The following is an 18,419-nucleotide window of genomic DNA, read 5'->3' as shown; positions in this document are numbered from 1 at the left end:
TTGCCTTAGTTGTCACAAACTAGAAAGAAAGAATATGGTCCTAGAAAGCCAAAGGAAGCAGGAGGTGTTGGGTAGAGGCAGTATAGGAAAGGGTTAATGTTTCTATTGCCTGTATTTTAAAGGTGACTCTATCTCTTTAAAAGCTTGCAAAAGCTTTGGAGCGAATGATGTCTTCAGCATTGTTTGGTCTTCATGATAGTGTTCATTTATGAAACAAGTTTTCTTAAACAAAGAGATGTGCCAGCGTGGCTTCTAGGAAGCCGAGTGACTCAGAAATCAGCCACTTCATCTGGCAGGTCATGTGGAGAGTGCAATGAAAGCTCAGTTTGTCTGGAGAGCTGCAGACACTCACTCATGTGGTAAGAAAGTCAGATCACTTGCTTCTGTTCCCTTTGGCTGAAAGAATTTTGCTGTTTTTGAGTTGACTGAGTCCCAAAATAGTTGTGCTGGGGATTTACCCAGTCTCTGCCTTTGTGGGGCTCATCTGTGCAAGTCAGCAACCATAAGATGCAACCTACTGGCTTCCTGAAATCACAGGAGCTAGGCTACATGGTTCTCAGCTACACAGGCAGTAATCCCGCAGGAGTGTAAATCATGTCTTCCTCCAGCATCAAGGAGAAGCTACGCTTATGCAGAATGCAGTTTCTCGTATGGAAAATGCATAGAGATGAGGTTGTTTCAGGAGCATGTCACCTGGAATAATCTGCAAGCTGGTAGGCCTCAGTTACACCCTGTCACGGGAGAGCTGGAAGGAAGTTTGTGGCATTGGCTTGGGAAATAGGAGAAATATAAAGCTCCAGAGCTGGCATCTCTACAGAATTGTTGAAGAAGGAATTTGTCTTTCATTTTTTTTAATACATATATAATCAGAATCTAAAAATGTTCTTCCAACTATCCCTTGGCCTGCTGAGGCAACAGTACTTTTTGCCCTGTTACCACAGGATGCCAGTAGTTGGTGTTAATCATGCAGGTTCTTGCAAGAAGTTGTCTTTTTACACTGGAAATGGTATGTACAAGGTTCATGCCTAAATATGCCTAAATGAATTTACTGTTGAATTGCAATTACAACATAACTTCATGACTTCTATGTGGCTAGATTAACTGGAAATAAATTGGGAAAAAAAGCCTTTAATAATACAAGAGTAGTCTTGTTGTTCTTGATTCCTACTGCTTGTATGCCTTGTAAAGAAGAATGGAAGCCATCCAGACAGCTCCCAAGAGCTGGTATGAAGCACAAAGGCAGAAACAGCGTAAGTATTTGAAGGCAAGGAGAGAGCAGGCGCACTAACAAGCACTATTTCTACACAAAACTTCTACAGCACTGGGAAGGTTTCCTGAGCACGTGGCTGTTGGGGTGAGCAGTCGTGGTGTGTCCCTAGGTGCACATGCATGGATAGATGTTGGGCAGCCAAGTGTAAGCGTTTGTGCGCGTTTCAAACTGGTACCTTCATTACAAGCTGCATTGCGTGCAAACTCCTGCCTGTATGCTTGGGGAGGTGGCTTGGAGCCCAGTGGATGCCAGCCTCCAGACACAGCTCGTGGTATACAGAAGAGTGTGCAAATTCAGCAACTGTGCTATTCAGGCTCAAGTAGAGGTACAGATTTTTTGTGTGAATCACTAGAGATGAGCTCTTATATATTTAAAATCATTAATTTCAGTCCTTTCTATAGCAGTTATTGTTCAGATCCAGAAAGACTGTATTTTTGGCTTAATGGTTATTAATTGGAATTTGATAAGCTTAACAAAATTAAATCAATGCAGTGGTATTTTCCCCTTTTCGCACACTGCCTGAATCAAGTGTTCTAAGAGGTATGAGGTGCTCTGTGCCCATAAGTGGTATATTGGTTCTTAAGATTGTAGCAGCATTTTCACAGTGGGCATCACCTTACTTCCTTAAAATAGAAACTCTGACCTGTGGTATTCTCACAGCCTCACTTCTGCCTCTCAAGTCTGCCCTGAACCAAATCATTTTGTATTAGCAAAACGGTCATATTTTAGCTCAAACTCAGTTGACAAGGCTTCACTTCTGGGGATGTGTATCTTACTAGAAAAGTTTCACACAGAAACTTCTGCTGTAACAAAAAGCAAAATGCTACTATAAATTAATTCTATACTATAAATTAATTCTTCCTACACAATTAATTGCTATGAAATAATACAATTTTATTCCACTTATTTTATTGTCCATATATGTTAGGACAGATGCCCTGCTTTGTCTACTGAGATGGGAGATGCTATTAAAAATACTCAATTACGTACCAAGAACAGGCAGTTAATAAGGCATATGGAAGTATTGTTAGAGGCAAGCTGCAGTGTTTATATTACTGGAGAGACTGTCTGCAGTAGATAATTTTTTTCCCTGAATGGAACAAATGAATGGAAGTACCTGAGGAGGATAGACTTTTTTTTTTTTTAATTAAGTTGGTAATGGTATTTCACAGAGGTTGGAAGTACTCTTCAATGGCCAATAGGAGGATGTATCTGCAGAGGGTAATGTTTAAATTGTGGTTCTGTGCAATTAATTTTACAGGCTCAGCAGCACAAAAGGCAGAGTGCCTGTTTCCTTGAAGTTAACCCCAAGCTGAGTCCTCACTGCAGACATAGTTTGCCAAAGATGATGCTGGGCAGAGCAGCTTCTTGCTGTGTCAGCTATGGAAGGCCACCTTTGTGCTAACTTGAAGACTTGTGTGGAAAAACCTCTGGCAGCCAGTCCTCCATCCTGCATTGCTTTGCTGAAGGTATACCGAGAGCTTCTGGTCAGTAAGATCCGACACATCCAGTGTTTGCTTGACAACTTGATTAACAATGAGTACTTCTCCACTGAAGATGCAGAGATTGTTGTCCAGTTTCCAACTCAAGCAGATAAGGTATTATTTTTATTTCATTAACCAGCTTAAATTTTTTTATATTTTCAACTTACTGTTAGATTTCATGGGCATAATGTCTTTCCCAGTCTTCATTATTTTGGACAATCACCACCCTATTCCTTGTGGGCGAGCGTCTCCAGAAGCACAGCCAGCACTGCTTAGAAGCCTGTTGGCAGCTGCAAAAATGATCAGGCTGATAATTGCTGTTTTGTCCCCTAAGCTGCAGCTTTGCCCTCTGATAAAGAACTGACCACAGTGGCTGTTAGGCTGTGACTTTGATGCTCGCAAGCCTTCATTATCATGCAGAGTATTACAAGGAGAATCTACTTCAAGATGCCGAGGGACAGATCAGCCTACTTTAGAGGAGATGAAAATTAAATATTATTTTAGAGTTTATCATTGCATGTTGTCTGTGTGCATACTTTCCCTTCTCTTTAAAGTCCTGTGTACATTATGAATGTTTGCTTGTAAAACCGATTCAGCCTGGCACATTTGGGTTTGTAAATCATCTCTGAGTATCAGTAGTAAACATTTTTTCCTGTTCCTTAGACAGGAGAAAATTATCAGATGTACACAATTGCTCTTTGCATCATAACTTAAAACAAGCTCCTCATTTATTTCCCTGACCAGTCATGCAGCTTCGGAATAGCGTCACAATTAGAGGCAGACAAATCATAAAAGAATCAGAGACCTTGGACTTCACAAACAGCCCAGACTTTCATAAAATAATCATTCTTCCCAGGAAGTCGAAATGGTAATACAGTGCTCACAGTGTAAAAGCTCAAAGCTGAATAAATGCACACTGTATGATCATCTCCATTTCTTTTTGGTCAGCATAATATACATGATTGTTGTAACAAGGCTGGAGGGGGGGCTGTGCATCAAGAGCCTGAGCAGAAACAGAGAGCAGGCCACAATCGTAAGTGAAATGGACTCTGTGGGAGCTTCTCTGAAAATTGCCTTTTAGAGCATAAATATTTGTCCAAAATACAGTGCTTTTGCTATGTACCTCACAAGAGACTGTAGTCTGAACAAATCCTTTCTCTGCTTTAGAACTGAATTATTGATTCATCCTCAGCAAGAATAGGATCCAGACATTCAAAACGGGTAGTACAGTGCTCACTGTACCCTCTGTCCCAGGGAGGGTTCTGCTCTGAGGTTGCTACATGCTGGTGGCACAGAGATCAACCTCTGATATGATTTTAAAGATAACAGCCTTGAACTGCTTCAGCCTCTGTCTGACAGCCATTAGTTTTAGTAACAGTTGCAGGCAACAAGTACATTGTACAGAGAGAGAGAGAGAGAGAGCCCATTGCTGTGTTAGGAGAAAGAAATGTGGGCTTTTCAATCTGCATTAAAATCTAGAGAGAGATTCTGCCTACCCCATTATGGATCTCACTGTATCCGAGGTAAATCTAAATGTGACTGGAATATCTACAAACTGGAGGAATGAATTGAGGGCACTGAGAAATCCCTTCTTTCTTTTTCATTTTAACCAGACTGGGATTTAAAATACGCTCTGCCAGACTGAGTTAATCCTTTCGATTCCTTTTTGGGGGAGTAGTATTTATCCACACTGGTTTTGGTTAGCATATGATTTAACTACAAGTTCAGACCTTAACCTGCAGAGCTATCTTTCTTGCAACATCTGAATACAAACAGAAGATGAGTTTTGTAATGGTTAAAATTCAGGACTAGATTTTGAATTCAATTTTTTGAAGCACTGGTTTTGATTCTGTTTTGTTTCATTCCAAAAGGGACCCTAAGCAGTCTAGCAGTTTAACTGTGACAAAATGCTATGCATGAGTGTTCTTTCTTGTGCTGTTTCTTCAGGTTCGCAAAATTCTAGACTTGGTTCAAAGCAAGGGAGAGGAAGTTTCAGAATATTTCATCTGTGTCCTGCAGAAAGTCACTGATGCTTACTATGAACTTCAGCCTTGGCTGGATGAAATAGGTTACCAGCCTTCAGAGAATATTGGTAGTAAACCTGTGGTAAATACAGATCCAGGTAAGATCATGCATCTGTCTCCCTTTCCTTAGAACATCCACTGTTTGGGAGGTTCTATCCAGGTGACGTGAGAGTGAGTGAGCCTAGGCAGGCACAGCCTGAGAAAATAAATGTGCACCTGCTGTGTTTGCTATCAGAGCTAGCCAAATAATTAAAGGGCACGCTGTATAACGCGAGAGTCACGTTGATACAGTATCCTGTTTTGCTGAAGTCAAGCTCTTTTTGCATTTGTTTGTGGATATATAGCATCATGGCATGTCCACTTTCTGCCAGGCTTCTGTTACTGTTTGTTAGCAACATTGTCACATTTTGGCAATGGAATAGCCAGTATTTCATGCTGAGGGCAGTCGACCAAGGAGGCAGGCTGCCCGGAGCGGCTGTGTCTCCTTGCAGGTTTTCAAGACCCAGATAGACAAAGCCCTGAATAACCTTATCTGATCTCACAGGTGGTCCTGTTCTGAGCAGAAGGTTGAACTTGAGACATCTCAAGATCCCTTCCAACTGAATTATTTTACGGTCCTAAATAATGACTTTTTGTATAGTCAAAGTGTAGCAGGAATATGTGTTTTCCTTGTGAGAGGTCTTTCATACTGCATAAATACAAGAAGTACTTTGCCCCCATCAGAGCTAAAATTTCTCTAGTAATAAAAACATGAGTCAACATTGTACAGTAACTGGGACTTCCATTTTTTGTGTCAGTTTAGAAAAATATCATTTGGGGTTCCTGCTTTCTAAAGCACGTTTTCTATTTGCAATAATAAAAAATACCAAACAATTTAGGAAAGAATGGCCACCTACCTGAATCACAGTAGAATATAAATAAGTGAAACAGCAGATTCCAAAACTAACCTGTGACCAAAAACCCCTGCCTTTGCTGAGAGTCAAACAACCTCTAACAAAGCTTCAGGGGCTTGACTTTGAGCCCCATCTGAAAGATAGAAGCCTCTTATTGCAGTGCAGTGTCTTGGAGTCAGTGTTAGATTTCAGGAAATGGTGACTCATATGCTAAGCATCTGAATTTTCCATTATTAAGGCAGACTGAATGCATAGAAGTCATCTGCCAAAAACTGATCTTGAGTAAGAATTGTTTTAACCTGCTATCCCTCAGAGTTCCCACAGAGGTAGGTAGCAGGCTTTTTAATAGTAGTTATTTTAATAATAGTTCACTGTCTTTTTAGTTAGCAGGTACTGCCAAAAACTCAGATATGAACTGGGACGGGACTCCAAATTCGTTATGTCGTATGCGCAGAGGGAAGAGATGCTGCTGGAAGAAATCTACTCTAACAGTATTATGGAGATGGTCAATTTTACCAATGAGAGCCTGGGTGAAGTGTGTCAATTACAAGCCCTTTTTGATGATGCAGCTGGGGTAATAAATGAAGATGGAGAGACTATTTATGTCTTTGGCGATGCAGGAATTGGAAAATCTATCTTGCTGCAAAAGATACAAAGTCTTTGGGCCAAAAAACAGTTGGATGTAGGGGCTAAGTTTTTCTTCCATTTCCGATGTAGGATGTTTAGTTGCTTTAAGGAAGATGAAGCTGTATGTTTGAAAGACTTACTCTTCAGATATAATTGCTACCCAGATCAGGACCCCACAGAGGTGTTCCACCACATCTTGCAGTTCCCTCACACGGTTCTTTTCACATTCGATGGCTTTGATGAGATCTATTCCAACTTTGATCTCAGCAGTGTTCCTGAGATGTGTTCACCCAATGAACCCGTCCACCCTCTGGTGCTGCTGGTAAGCCTTCTCAGAGGAAAGCTTCTTAAGGGATCCAAGAAAATTCTTACAGCACGGACAGGAACTGAAATCCAAAGAAATATCATTAGAAAGAAAGTGTTGCTTCGTGGTTTCTCCAGCAATAACCTGAGGGAATACACTGCCTTGGTTTTTAAAGATGCGGGGCAGCGAACGCTGATACTGAACCAGCTGGAAGCTAATCCCAACCTCTGTAGTTTGTGTTCAGTGCCTTTATTCTGTTGGATTATCTTTAAATGTTATGAACATTTCCACTCCATGTTTGACAGCCATGAGCTTCCAGACTGTTCTGTTACATTGACAGATGTATTTTTGCTCATGATTGAAGTCCATCTAAACCGGTCTCTGAAAACAAGTTTGCTGAAGAACAACGTCAGGAGCCAAGCAGAGGTGTTCAAATCAAGAAAGGAAACTCTTCTAGCTTTGGGTAAAATTGCATACAAAGGGATGAGGAACTCTATCTTTGTCTTTGAGCAAGAGGAGGTCTCATCAGCGAACATCTCTGAAGAAGATTTGCAGTTGGGTTTTCTCAGGACAGTTAAAGGTTACAGTGGCTGTGACGATCAATCCACTTATGAGTTCTTGCACTTAACCCTTCAGTCTTTTTTCACCGCTTTGTACCTAGTTATGGAAGAGAGAGTGGGGATTAAGGAGTTACTTCAGTTTTTCAATGAATGCTCTTCTGCTGAGACTGCCCAGCGTACTTGCTTTCACATTCCTTGGCTGAAGAAACCACTCACAGGGGAGGATCCTTTCCGAAACAATGAACACTTCCATTTTACCAATCTTTTCCTTTGTGGCCTGCTTTCCAGATCCAAGGAGAAGCTCTTCAAACAATTAGTTTTGCCTGCAGTCATTAGAAAGAAGAGGAAGACACTCATCACATACCTTGGGGGGAGCATGAAATCCCATCTGAAGGGTGTCACTCGGTCCAGGCTTCTAAAGTACAATCAGGTGCAGGTTCAGCCAAACTTTGTTTGGATGCTGAGGTGTCTTTATGAGACTCAAAATGAGACAGTGGGAAAGCTGGCTGCGAAACGCATGCATGCCAATTACATCAAGCTTACATACTGCAATGCCTACTCTGCTGACTGCAGTGCTATTTCCTTTGTCGTGCATCACTTTCGAAAGCGCTTGGCTCTGGATTTGGACAACAACAACATCAATGACTATGGGGTGAAACAGCTGCTACCGTGTTTCAGCAAGCTTGCAGTCATCAGGTAGGAGTCTGTGCAAGCAGATTGTTTCTTATCCTTGGTTTCTTCCACAAACTTGGACTAGGGGAATCTGTCTTCCAAGTGGAGAAACATGAGGATTCTCATTGCTGCTAGAAATTAAAGTGCAGTTGGCCTTGAAAGCAGAACCCAAACACTCAAAATAGCCCCAGGCAGCTTGATTTGCATTAGAGATTTGACTATCTCCAACTCAGCCACTTTCAGGTCTGTTGGAATATTTGATGAGGCACGAGCAGGAGGAGGGGCAAGCGCATTTGAAACTCAAAATCCAGGACTAGCTAAGTCTGTAGGTTTAGTTAGCTGTATCACAAGTAGCTTTTTCCTCAAAAGAGGATTTTTATAGGAGAACGTGCTTAAGGGAAACAGAAGAAAACCGAAGTGTTTCATCCATTATCTAAAGATTGCCTGAGCCTAGCTCTGCCCTAGGACATACAGAGTAAGAGAGAATCTATCATTCACCAAGTAACAAGTAATGCCTGACAGATACTATGAATTTCTTGCTTTAACATCCTGCTCAGATGGGTGGTTTTCACAGAATAAAGCTGACGTGTACTTACGTTATGAAAGAATATAGTTGAAGTGTTAGCTGCATTATTCCTAGAGGTGATTTGGAGGGGAGACGTGAACTGGTATAAGCAGGGCAAAGAAACTCCACCTGTAGCATCAAGGCCGGTGTTCCACCTCTAATCTTTTGAGGTCGTGCCATGTAGCGATGCTTTATTTCTCCAAACGTTCAAGTGTCAAAAAAAAAAAAACCAAGAAATTTCAAGTATTCATTTTCTGAAACTCCTTCAACCTTAAGTGATTTATTTTCTACATGGATTTATTACTCTGATTGGCCTCGCTGTGACTTTTTTTCTTGTATGGGCTGTTTAGGACTAAATCGAAGCAAATCGTTTCCCAGCTTGGTTGCAAATCAACTGACCACCCAAAAGAAAGCAATAGGAAACTTGTATAAAAAAGACTCCAGTCTTCAAAACAAAATGGAGAAGAAAAGAACAGTATTTTGTGTTTTTTTTGTCTGTATCACATGATCATGCTGTGATCAATGTGAGCTTAACACCACCTCCAGCACCAAACCAGACTGCTGGGAGGCTTTGTTGTCTTTGTGGCTCTTCTGATGTTATGATTTATCCTGCCCTGTTAGTGACTTTTTCTGGCCATTAAAATGAGGTGTTTCTAACAGCTTTACTTTCTGTTTCAAAGAACAGGCTGCTCTGATCTGTAGAAATGGCATCTTGATTTGTCCTTTGTGCAAGTGCATTTCAAAGTGACCAAGGTACTACCAGGAAGAGCCTGGGAGTCTGCTGGTGATAAGAGCTCTCAGCAGTGAGTGTTCAGCTTCAGCATTTATGGAGAAACCAAAACAGGTCTAAATCACTGGGACAGTTTTCCTGAGAAAGTGTGATTTTTCAGAATTGGAATGTTTCCCAGGAAACTGTCCATTCAGCCAAGGTGAAAAAGCTTCAGGAGCGTAGAGAAAAACTGTAAAAAAGAGTGTAGAGAAAACAAGTGTTTTTTTATTCAATGAATGACTGACATGGATTTATTTTGTGTCTAATTGGGACAATAAATCAGAAACATCCAACACACCCATGGACTGGAGTTCCATTTCTTGGACAAAGGTTTTCACAACGTTTATTAATTGGATCCTGATTGTGTTGTGCCTTTCAAGCCTGGCTTTCAGCAGGTACAGAGAAGGCTGTAGGAGTGGTCTGGAAAGCTTGCTTTTGCTTGGGTGTCAGGTGGAATTTCTGCAATCCCAGTACGCACAGGAGGAAGATGAGGTGTTTTCTCTGGTTTCTGATTCTCTGCATTGTATTGTTTCCAGTCCTATGGACAGCTTCCAGAACATTGCCTTGCTGATTTGAGGCTTTTTGTTTTCTTTCGTTTTTGAAGTGAACCATGTAATACTGAGGTCACATTTCCCTTAATTGCTTTTAATATATGGTGTAAGAACTTACTGAAATCTCAGAGGGAAATGCATAGACCTCCAGTCTTTCCTTGACTCACGTGTGATAAACACATGTAGTCTGTATTGACTCAAACTCTTTTCTCTCCCCTCATTCCAGGCTCAGTGTAAATCAGATCACAGATCATGGAGCAAGGATATTGTACGAAGAACTCTCCAAGTACCAAATTGTATCTTACTTGGGGTATGTACCAACTGGGAGCGAAGCACTAGGTACTGCTACTGGAAAATAAAACTGCTGTGCTGTGGGAGCATAGGTGGGGTGGAAACCAAAGTTACCTCCTCGTCTGCTGAATATGATGAGGCAGCATTTTGTGTCAGATATGATTCAGCTCCTGTCCTGTAAAAGCTCACCAGGAGAAGGACCAAAAGCTTCCTCTCCCATTGCACTGCTTCAAGGGATGGCCTCCCGCTCTAGTCAAGCCCATCTGTAACAGAGCATGGACTGCTGTCAGGTTACTGATCTGTGTGGGCATGCTAGCTTTATATTTTAAGGCTTCTGCTAGCACTTTGTGTGTGTGTGTGTGTGCAGTGTGTGTGTGTGTGCACACCTATGGATATGTGTATAGTTGGCTTTGTAGCCAGGGCCTTCTGCTTTCTCAGTTGCAAATTGATTTATTTCTACTGTGCAAAACAGATAGAGTTTGGTAGAAGGGAGGACAAGAAAAAGGCTGCTTTAGATGTCATGTTTACAGGTCCCTTTTACTGTAACCATGTCTTTTATCATAGAAAGTAGCAATTTTTAAAAACCATTATTTTTTAATCAACCTAATACTGGTAGGTGTGTTAGTGCTGGCTTCCCACTTTTAGTTAAGAGGCTACATTAAAATGACTTTTTGAAAAGTGATCATGAATACCAAGAATTCCCTCCTCCTTGCCGTGCCCTTCTGCTCAGATGTCTGATCTTCAGGAATCCCCTTTGTAAGGGGATTTTATGGCTTTTAAAAAACCAAACACATGTCCTTCTGGTGTGCTGCCGTGCTTTTTTTTCCTTCTGATTTATTGAATATTATTTCTGTACTAACACAGGAATAAAGGGAAGATTTGTTTGCTTGAGAGGACCATGTAATTAAAATGCTTACATATAAATGTTTTTCACTGTTAAGTCTATTCTCGTATTTTATATCTACCCCTTCACAATATTAACTGTATATCAAAATAGAAGTACAATCCATTGTATATTTGTACAGAGTCATACAAAAAAGATGGATGCTGTCTGTGCATTATAAATCACCCAGGTTGTAAATATAGAAGTGACAGCAGGAATAACCTATTTTTACCAATGTGATTTTTCTTTAAGCTTATACAACAATCAGATCACTGACATTGGAGCCAAATATGTTGCAAAACTTATTGAAGAGTGTTCAAGCCTTGAATATGTTAAGTAAGTTTGTTTTTGTTTTATACTTATACAGTATCATAATTAAGATAAAGCAACTTGAAAAGAGGAAGAGTAAAGAAAAATGACCAAAAAAACCCAACTGTTTCAAACAAAATAAAATAAATTGATTGTACTTACATATTTTTTTTATAGTAGCCTAGCAGTAAATGTCAGCATCTTTAATCCATAGTCTTTACTAAAAACTGCACTGCACTATCAGCAGTAGTAGGCACCAGACCTTTTCTTAAATCCAGTCTGATTACCTGAATGAGGCTTAAGTGCTGCATGAATCTTACTGGCCTTTGTCATGAATGAATTTGCTTGCATTTAGTATCAACCTTCTGGTATCTGGCCTTCTGTGGGCTATGGCAGTCATGCTGTGCCAGTGTCATTACCTCAGCTCCAGAACAGCCCAGATTCACTTGAGGAGTTGTCTCCTTTGAGTCCTGGAATGTCTCCAGATATGTGTTTGGCCATACACAACAGTGACTTAACAGAAAGGTACATCATTAACTGATGGTTTAGTTGTGACCACAGCAGAACACAGAGCTAACTACAGCAATAGCAACTGCTGGTGTGAATGTAGCAACCAGCAGCCAGGGATTGTTGGGTTCTAGGCGTTATTCTACCCCTAACTTGCTGTGAAACCCCACACTGGGCATATAATTCCTGCTTGAAATATTTGCAGAATTTTGAAACCCAGGAGCACTCTGGCTCTGTCACTGCTTTGACAGAGTGCTCTGTTAATTTAATCTTCTAACTTTCACCAGAAAAAAAATGCTTGGAAGACAGTTTCTGTCAGGCTTCCTAGTAAGATTCGAGATGGTTTTGAGATAGAGTGCATATTCACGTGCCTGAAGTCAGTCAAACAAACCAGACAAAAGTTTTAATTTATGCAAATGTAGTGGCTTGAGGGGGCTTTTTACAGTAATGTATATGCAATTGAGACTTACCTCTCTCTTGAACTCCAGCCACTTGATATTCCCACGCCAAAAAATGGAAAGATTCTATAGAGCACCAGCCTCTGGCCAGTGCTGCGCTGATCTGTGCCGGCGCCTGTAGCCAATGCTCAGAACAGAAAGACTTGAAATTATCAGTCTGTACTCATCCGCTGCAGTCTGCTCTCGACCTGCGCTACCAAGAAATGTTCTGTTCCCTGTGGCATCATAGAACATGCTGCGTGTAATTCATGTACTTTGCAGCAACAGCTGGTATTATGAGCTGTATTAAAAGCTAGGCAGGGAGCCTTGCTTCAGGATCAGTTCCTACAGCTTATTTCTGACACACTTAGCGCCAAAATCAAGACTTTACAGTAATATGTCCAGCTTGGAGGACCAACGTACAAAATATGTTTTCTCTTAATTGAAGGTCAAATGCCTGCAGTATTTTTTAGTCTAGGTTAATCTTTGTTAACTGTAACTAGTATCCAGGGTTAATTAGCCTTAAATACCTGTATTGTTTCATGAGCTGGTGTTCTAATAGCTGTACTGCTGTAAGTCGTTTACCTCATCAACTCTTGTATTTTATGCAGAATAGGAGCAAACAAAATAACTAGTGAAGGGGGGAAGTGCCTTGCCCAGGCCATCCAGAAGAACACAAAGATGTTTGAAATCGGGTAAGTTCAGAGCTGAGGAGAAGAGCACAGGGCTTGGGCTTGGCAAGATGTTTGTGAATTCCTTGGGCTTTCTTCCTTCATCCTTGCCTTCCTCCTCCCAGTCCATCCTCCACAGTGGCAGCAGAACAAACTGGTGCAGTAGCACAATGACATTTTCTGCTCAGGGCAATTAGGTGATGCTTTATGGTTCCTCCAGTTCGTGTGATGATTTTCTTCCTGTTCTGATGGAACCATAAAGGAGAGAGAAAAACTAACAAGAGGGCAGAAGATAAAGATAGCTTCTTCCCTTAACTGCACAGTAGCTGTTGTAAAGATATTTAGTCATTTTTAAAGGTCGAAGTGGCTTTATGACTATTGGCAATGTACATAGCTATGGCATGTCAAGGTTAAGATTATTGAATGTTCCACACCAAGTCCTGATAAATTTGTGAGCTGTGAGAATGTAAAGGAATTCCACATCATCCTTCTGTCCTAAACTGGAGAACTTGTTATTACTGGAGAGAGGTCATAATGAAAACACATGGTCCATGCCTGCTTTCTTAGGATTGAAGCTAGATTGATGCTTGTTCCCTCTGGCAAATCCCATTTTCTCTTTCCATTCTGCAGGAGAGCATTCTTCTTAGAATGTAATACTGAAAGGAATTAAAACTTCTCTTTGGCCATGATCACAGTAACACTTAGATATGAAAATCAGGTTTGAACAATCAGATTTTGGCCTTTGTTTTGTTTGTTCTAGAAGATTTCAAATATAGAATCAACAGCATACACACTTCTGTTGTCATACAGATGGTTCCGCAGTGCCATTGTGCTTGCTGTAATTTTCATGAAGGATGTTTGTTTTCTCCTTTGGAGGAAATAATCCCTCCAAATGGATTTATGATATCCTGGTAGTCGTGTTTAAACAGGTACTTTCAGCATTTTTGTAACAAACTGCTTTTCATCTGAAGGACAAAGAAACTCTTGGAAACTTACTGGAAGTAGATGTATTTAGTAGATACCACAAAGCTCAATGGATTTTAAGAGGTGCCAACTAATTACCCATCAAGCTGAGTGTGGCTTAGAGCTGTCAAGACAAGAGCTCTGTAAAAGTAAATAAGCAAGTAAATGCACTTCAGCAGAGTCTTTCAAACTTCAGAATACATGGTGAATTGACAAAGAATTTGTCCAGCTACTGCTATTAAATGTTGATCAAATCCCTGCAGCTGTTACCTTCTCTTAGTGCTTTGTGTTATTAGGTTGCTTTGCTGTTAGAAACACTATTCCTTAGAAATGCACAGAAGAGACCGGGGTCATACAGAGCCTGTGAGATTTTGATCCCTCCCTGGTGAGCCAGTGAGAGAGGAGATATTGCTGGGTGTAATGCTGATTTTTAACCTTTTTACTAGACTGTTCTGAAGGAGATGGTGAGCTTATTGAATGGTTGACCTCAGAAAGTCAGCTGTTTGGGTATGGGCCCCTGTGCAGCTGTGCTTCTGGAGGTCATATCAGAATTATAGAACCACAAAGCAGGTCGGGTTGGAATGGACCTTAGAGCTGATCCATTTCCAACCCCCTGCTGTGGGCAGGGCTGCCACCCACCGGATCAGGCTGCCCAGGGCTCCATCCAACCTGGTCTTGGGGCATCCACAGCTTCTCTGGGCAGCTGTGCCAGGGCCTTACCACCTTCTGAGTAAATGATTTCCTATTAACATTTAATCTAAATCTCCTCTTTTCTAGTTTAAAACCATTCCCTCTTTTCCAATCACTATCAGCCCATGTAAAAAGTCCCTGTAGAAGGGTACAAGATTCCTTTATCCCAGAAGGGTACAGGGCAGCTGAAGGTTCACCCATTGCAGCAAGATAATCCCAAAGCACTCAGGCTGCAGCAGGCTGGTTGTCTCCTAGAGCTGCTCCTATGCTGTGGCCTTCTGGTAATGGTGAGTCAGAGAGGTGGATGGTGTGATGTGCAGGGAATGGAACAGGCCTGGCTCGGTGAGATGGTACCTGCCAGGCTTCTTGAAGCTCTCAGAGGCTGGGGAGTAATGTTGGGGGATGAATGGGGTGAGAAAAAGAGAATGCAATGCTGAGGGGCAGCAGAGCAATGCATCTGATATCTCCTGGTTTCCTGTCTTCACTAGGATGTGGGGCAATCAGGTTGGAGACGAAGGTGCAAAGGCATTTGCAGAGGCCCTGAGGAACCATCCGAGGTTGACAAATGTGAGGTAAAACAGCAGCTGAACTTGCCATGGAGCTGTCTTTCCCAGTGCTTTGTGAAGCAGTGGCTCTTTGGACCAAGTGTTAGCTTGGGCCACCATCTGGTGCCAAGGTCATTGTTCTGTAACAGGCTCCTGGTGCAAGCAAGAGGCCATGTTGTTTGAATTGAAAAGCCCTGTGCAGCCATAAAGCAAGTTAAAACGTTGCAAGGCTGTCATCCCTTTGATCTGTCTCCTTTCCTCATGCTGTAGAGGAACTGGCATTTGTGACGACACCTGGTCACTGGGTGCCATTCTGGGCTGGAAGCATTAGCAGAGATGATGCCAAAGCTGGTGGAGAATCGGCCTCCAGGGAGCTCAGTGTTAACAGTTGCTGTGGTGAAGGTACAGCAGTTTTTACCAAAGTAACTCGGGATGTGCTGTTTGGATAAAGATTAGCACATAGAATCACAGAATCAGTAAGGCCAAAAAAGACACCTAAGATCATCTAGTCCAATGGCCAGCCTACCCCACCATGCCCACTAAATTATGTCCCGTGTTCACACGGTTCTTCAACACCTCCAGGGATGGTGACTGCACCACCTCCCTGGGCAGCCTGTGCCAATGCATTACTACTTTCTGTGAGAAGAATTTTTTCCTAATATCCAACCTGAATCTAGCAATGAGATGTAGTTCTTGCTGGAGCTCAGTAATTACTCTCTAAGTAGCCCTCTGGAGGACTTAAAGTGGGTGAAGTTGGCAGCACAGCACGGGGTGCAACCAGCGGTGTAAAACCAGCACCTTCCCTGCTACAACTCCTGACTAAGGATTTATAGGTGTGCATTGTGGCGGCTGCTGCTGCTGCTGTGGAGTTCCTACATGCAGCTGGAGCGCTGGGATCGTTCTCTCCCAGTTCCCTCGGCCCCCACGTGAGGGAGGAGAGGAGGCTCCTGGCTTTCCCCACTAGGTGGCACACGGCACTGGTTTCTGCAGCAGTACCGGTCTCAGGGATCTCTCCAGAGCTGCCATTTCACAGCCAGGGATTTCAGAGCTGGTGTCTTGTCCTCCTTTCAGTGAGCGTACAGCCAGGCTTAAAAAATTAAAAGCTGAACAGGTGCAGTGACCTAGATATATTTAAACTTAAAAGCTATCAGAAGTAGCCATCTTTCCCTAATTGCAGAAGCCATCCAGCTGTATCAGACTTGAAAGAAAACAGTTGGAATCTGAATCAAAGCTGCGTTGCATCCGGGATTCTCAGACAAATACACTGATGAATGTGCTTGCAAAAATAAGGAGGAGCAGCTGCAGGCTGGAGCCAGGTTTTGCTGGCACCTGTGCAAGGTGCATCTTCTGCCCTGCAGTGTGCTTGCACTGGAGTTCACTTCTGGTCTTCCAGTGGATAACCCTGGTTCGTTATTTGAATGCACAGATGGTACCAGATAACTGTGGTAGCTTTATGCAAAGGTGAAGGGAAGTTGGGCCCTGATACATTTTACTTTTGTGTGTTTGCCATACTTAGGAGAATATATGGTTTCAGATGAAGTTAGGGATACTAACACATATGCTAGCCCTTAATTTATGCCACTGCTCCAATTCATCCCCTTCCTGCCTCTTTTTTGAGGCCATGCACTATTTTCAGTCTCTGGCCTGTCTTCTAAGGATGGAAATGCTTTTTGAACTCTCAAAGCCTGAAGCATAAGTTTAACTGGGTGATTTTGCCAATGTCTATTCAAAGAATGAAGAGCAGACTAAGAAATGTTTGTGGTTTGTAATGGAAAGCATGCATTTACAGGCTTCTCTCTCCCTGCACTACAGAAGGTATTGTGTTTGGAAGGGGAATGGGGCATTTAAGTGTCTGAACACCTCACTTAAAGAAAACAGTGCCTGGTTTGTAGTGGGATTTGGGATGACAAATGTGTGTACCAATCTATGTACTGCAAAGCACCACCCTCTCCTTGCTGAGAGCCACAGCTTTCAAACTCACAGCTGCAGCTCTGCCATCAGTCCCAAATTCACTTTGCTCTTGCTGACAGCAAACCTTATGGTCTGTGTGACAGACCTGCATCAGGCTGCAGCCTGTGAACTGGTCTCACATGTAAAAGTGGGAAGGGCTCATTTATTTGCAAAGTAAGTGAGCCTTTGAAACAGCTCAGTTCAGAGCTGGAAAACTCAGACATGGATCATCCAAGACAGCCATTAGTATTTGGTAGCAAGAAGGCCAAGCAACACTGGCTGCTTTTTAAACCTTTGTGTCTGTTTATTTCACAGTCTCGCATTTAACGGCATCACAACAGAGGGAGGCAAAAGCATTGCTGAAGCTTTGCAGCACAACAACTCCGTGAAAATATTCTGGTAATCAGTGGTGTGCCCTGCTTCTCCTTCTCTTCCTTCTCCAGAGCAAGCTGCAGCCTAATTTTACTGCTTCTTTCTTTCCCTCGTGCCACTTCTGCATTTTCACAACCAGCGCACTCTAAGATCACAGAATCATTGAGATCAGAATGGACCTCTGGAGATCATCTAGGTATATCTTTGATGAGCAGTGGATTCGCTTTCCTGCCTGTAGGAGCACCGATACACCTTTGTTTCTGTGGGAAGCTGGGTCTGCAGCGTGAGCTCCTTACATTCCTGTAGGTTTTGGTATGGTGGTGAAGGACACCCCCCTCTTTACACTCAACATGCTTAGGTGAGGCCAGGTGCAGCTTCACTGTTCTCCATTGCAGCTTGCATTCCTTAGTGCTATTCACAGACCTCTGACAGGGTCCTGTCCAGCATTTTGAGTATTATTCCTCTGGCAGTGGAAGCAGTGTGCATAGAATCATAGAATCATCAAGGTTGGAAAAGACCTCTAAGATCATCTGTCCAACCACCCACCTACTACCAGTATTTCCCCACTAAACCACAGCCCTTAGTACAACGTTGAGCATTTCTTGGACACCTCCAGGGAGTGGTTCTGTATGTCTGTATGTAACTTTAGGAAGATCGGTTGGATTTTGACTGATGGGAGCAGAAGTCTTTTAGTGCCTCTGCAGACCATTGCCTGAAAGCAGTGATTTAATTCATCTGCCTCTGCTTTTGTTGTGCCCAATAATGAGCTGGAGCTTCTCAACTCCCCTTGTCCCTACTTGCAGTTCTGGTTCATGCTTAATTCTACTCCCTCCATCTTGCTTTCCCCATCACTCACAGTTTGTGCATCTCTTCAGTGCTACCTGTGCCTTTCCCTCTTTCTCCAGTGCAGATAGATCAGTGCTCTGAGAAATTAAGATCTGACATTCCTTTTGCCTTTTTTACTCCAGGGCTTCTCTTATAGCATGTCTGTGTGTTCAGACTTCAGAGGTTGCTCAGGGCAGAAACAGGACACACACTCCACTTTGGCTTTCTAAAATGAAGTCGCTGACGAGTTGGAAAAA

The 18,419-nt window shown here is 42.4% G+C and overlaps 1 protein-coding gene across 3 annotated transcripts in view; it reads left to right on the top strand.

The window, feature by feature from the left end:
• Nucleotides 1-18,419, top strand: part of NOD1 (nucleotide binding oligomerization domain containing 1) — a 29,433-nt gene that overhangs the window by 3,373 nt on the left and 7,641 nt on the right. Inside the window, exons 2-9 of one of the 3 annotated variants that reach the window (XM_042816605.1) lie at nt 2,532-2,868; nt 4,702-4,876; nt 6,055-7,858; nt 9,946-10,029; nt 11,146-11,229; nt 12,758-12,841; nt 14,959-15,042; nt 17,281-17,364. In XM_042816605.1, the coding sequence (XP_042672539.1) occupies nt 2,653-2,868; nt 4,702-4,876; nt 6,055-7,858; nt 9,946-10,029; nt 11,146-11,229; nt 12,758-12,841; nt 14,959-15,042; nt 17,281-17,364 (2,615 nt within the window). In that variant the 5' untranslated portion in view covers nt 2,532-2,652. Of the gene's footprint in view, nt 1-2,531; nt 2,869-4,701; nt 4,877-6,054; nt 7,859-9,945; nt 10,030-11,145; nt 11,230-12,757; nt 13,453-14,958; nt 15,043-17,280; nt 17,365-18,419 lie in introns of those variants that run through there. The other 2 variants (XR_006168413.1, XM_042816606.1) reach the window with 2 other exon arrangements.

The sequence above is a fragment of the Centrocercus urophasianus genome, unplaced genomic scaffold (assembly GCF_019232065.1).
Source record: "Centrocercus urophasianus isolate 14NV4802_14NV808 unplaced genomic scaffold, USGS_Curo_1.0 seq_16, whole genome shotgun sequence".
In the NCBI taxonomy this organism is placed as follows: Eukaryota; Metazoa; Chordata; class Aves; order Galliformes; family Phasianidae; genus Centrocercus; species Centrocercus urophasianus.
This window is presented reverse-complemented; position numbering and strand designations above follow the sequence as displayed.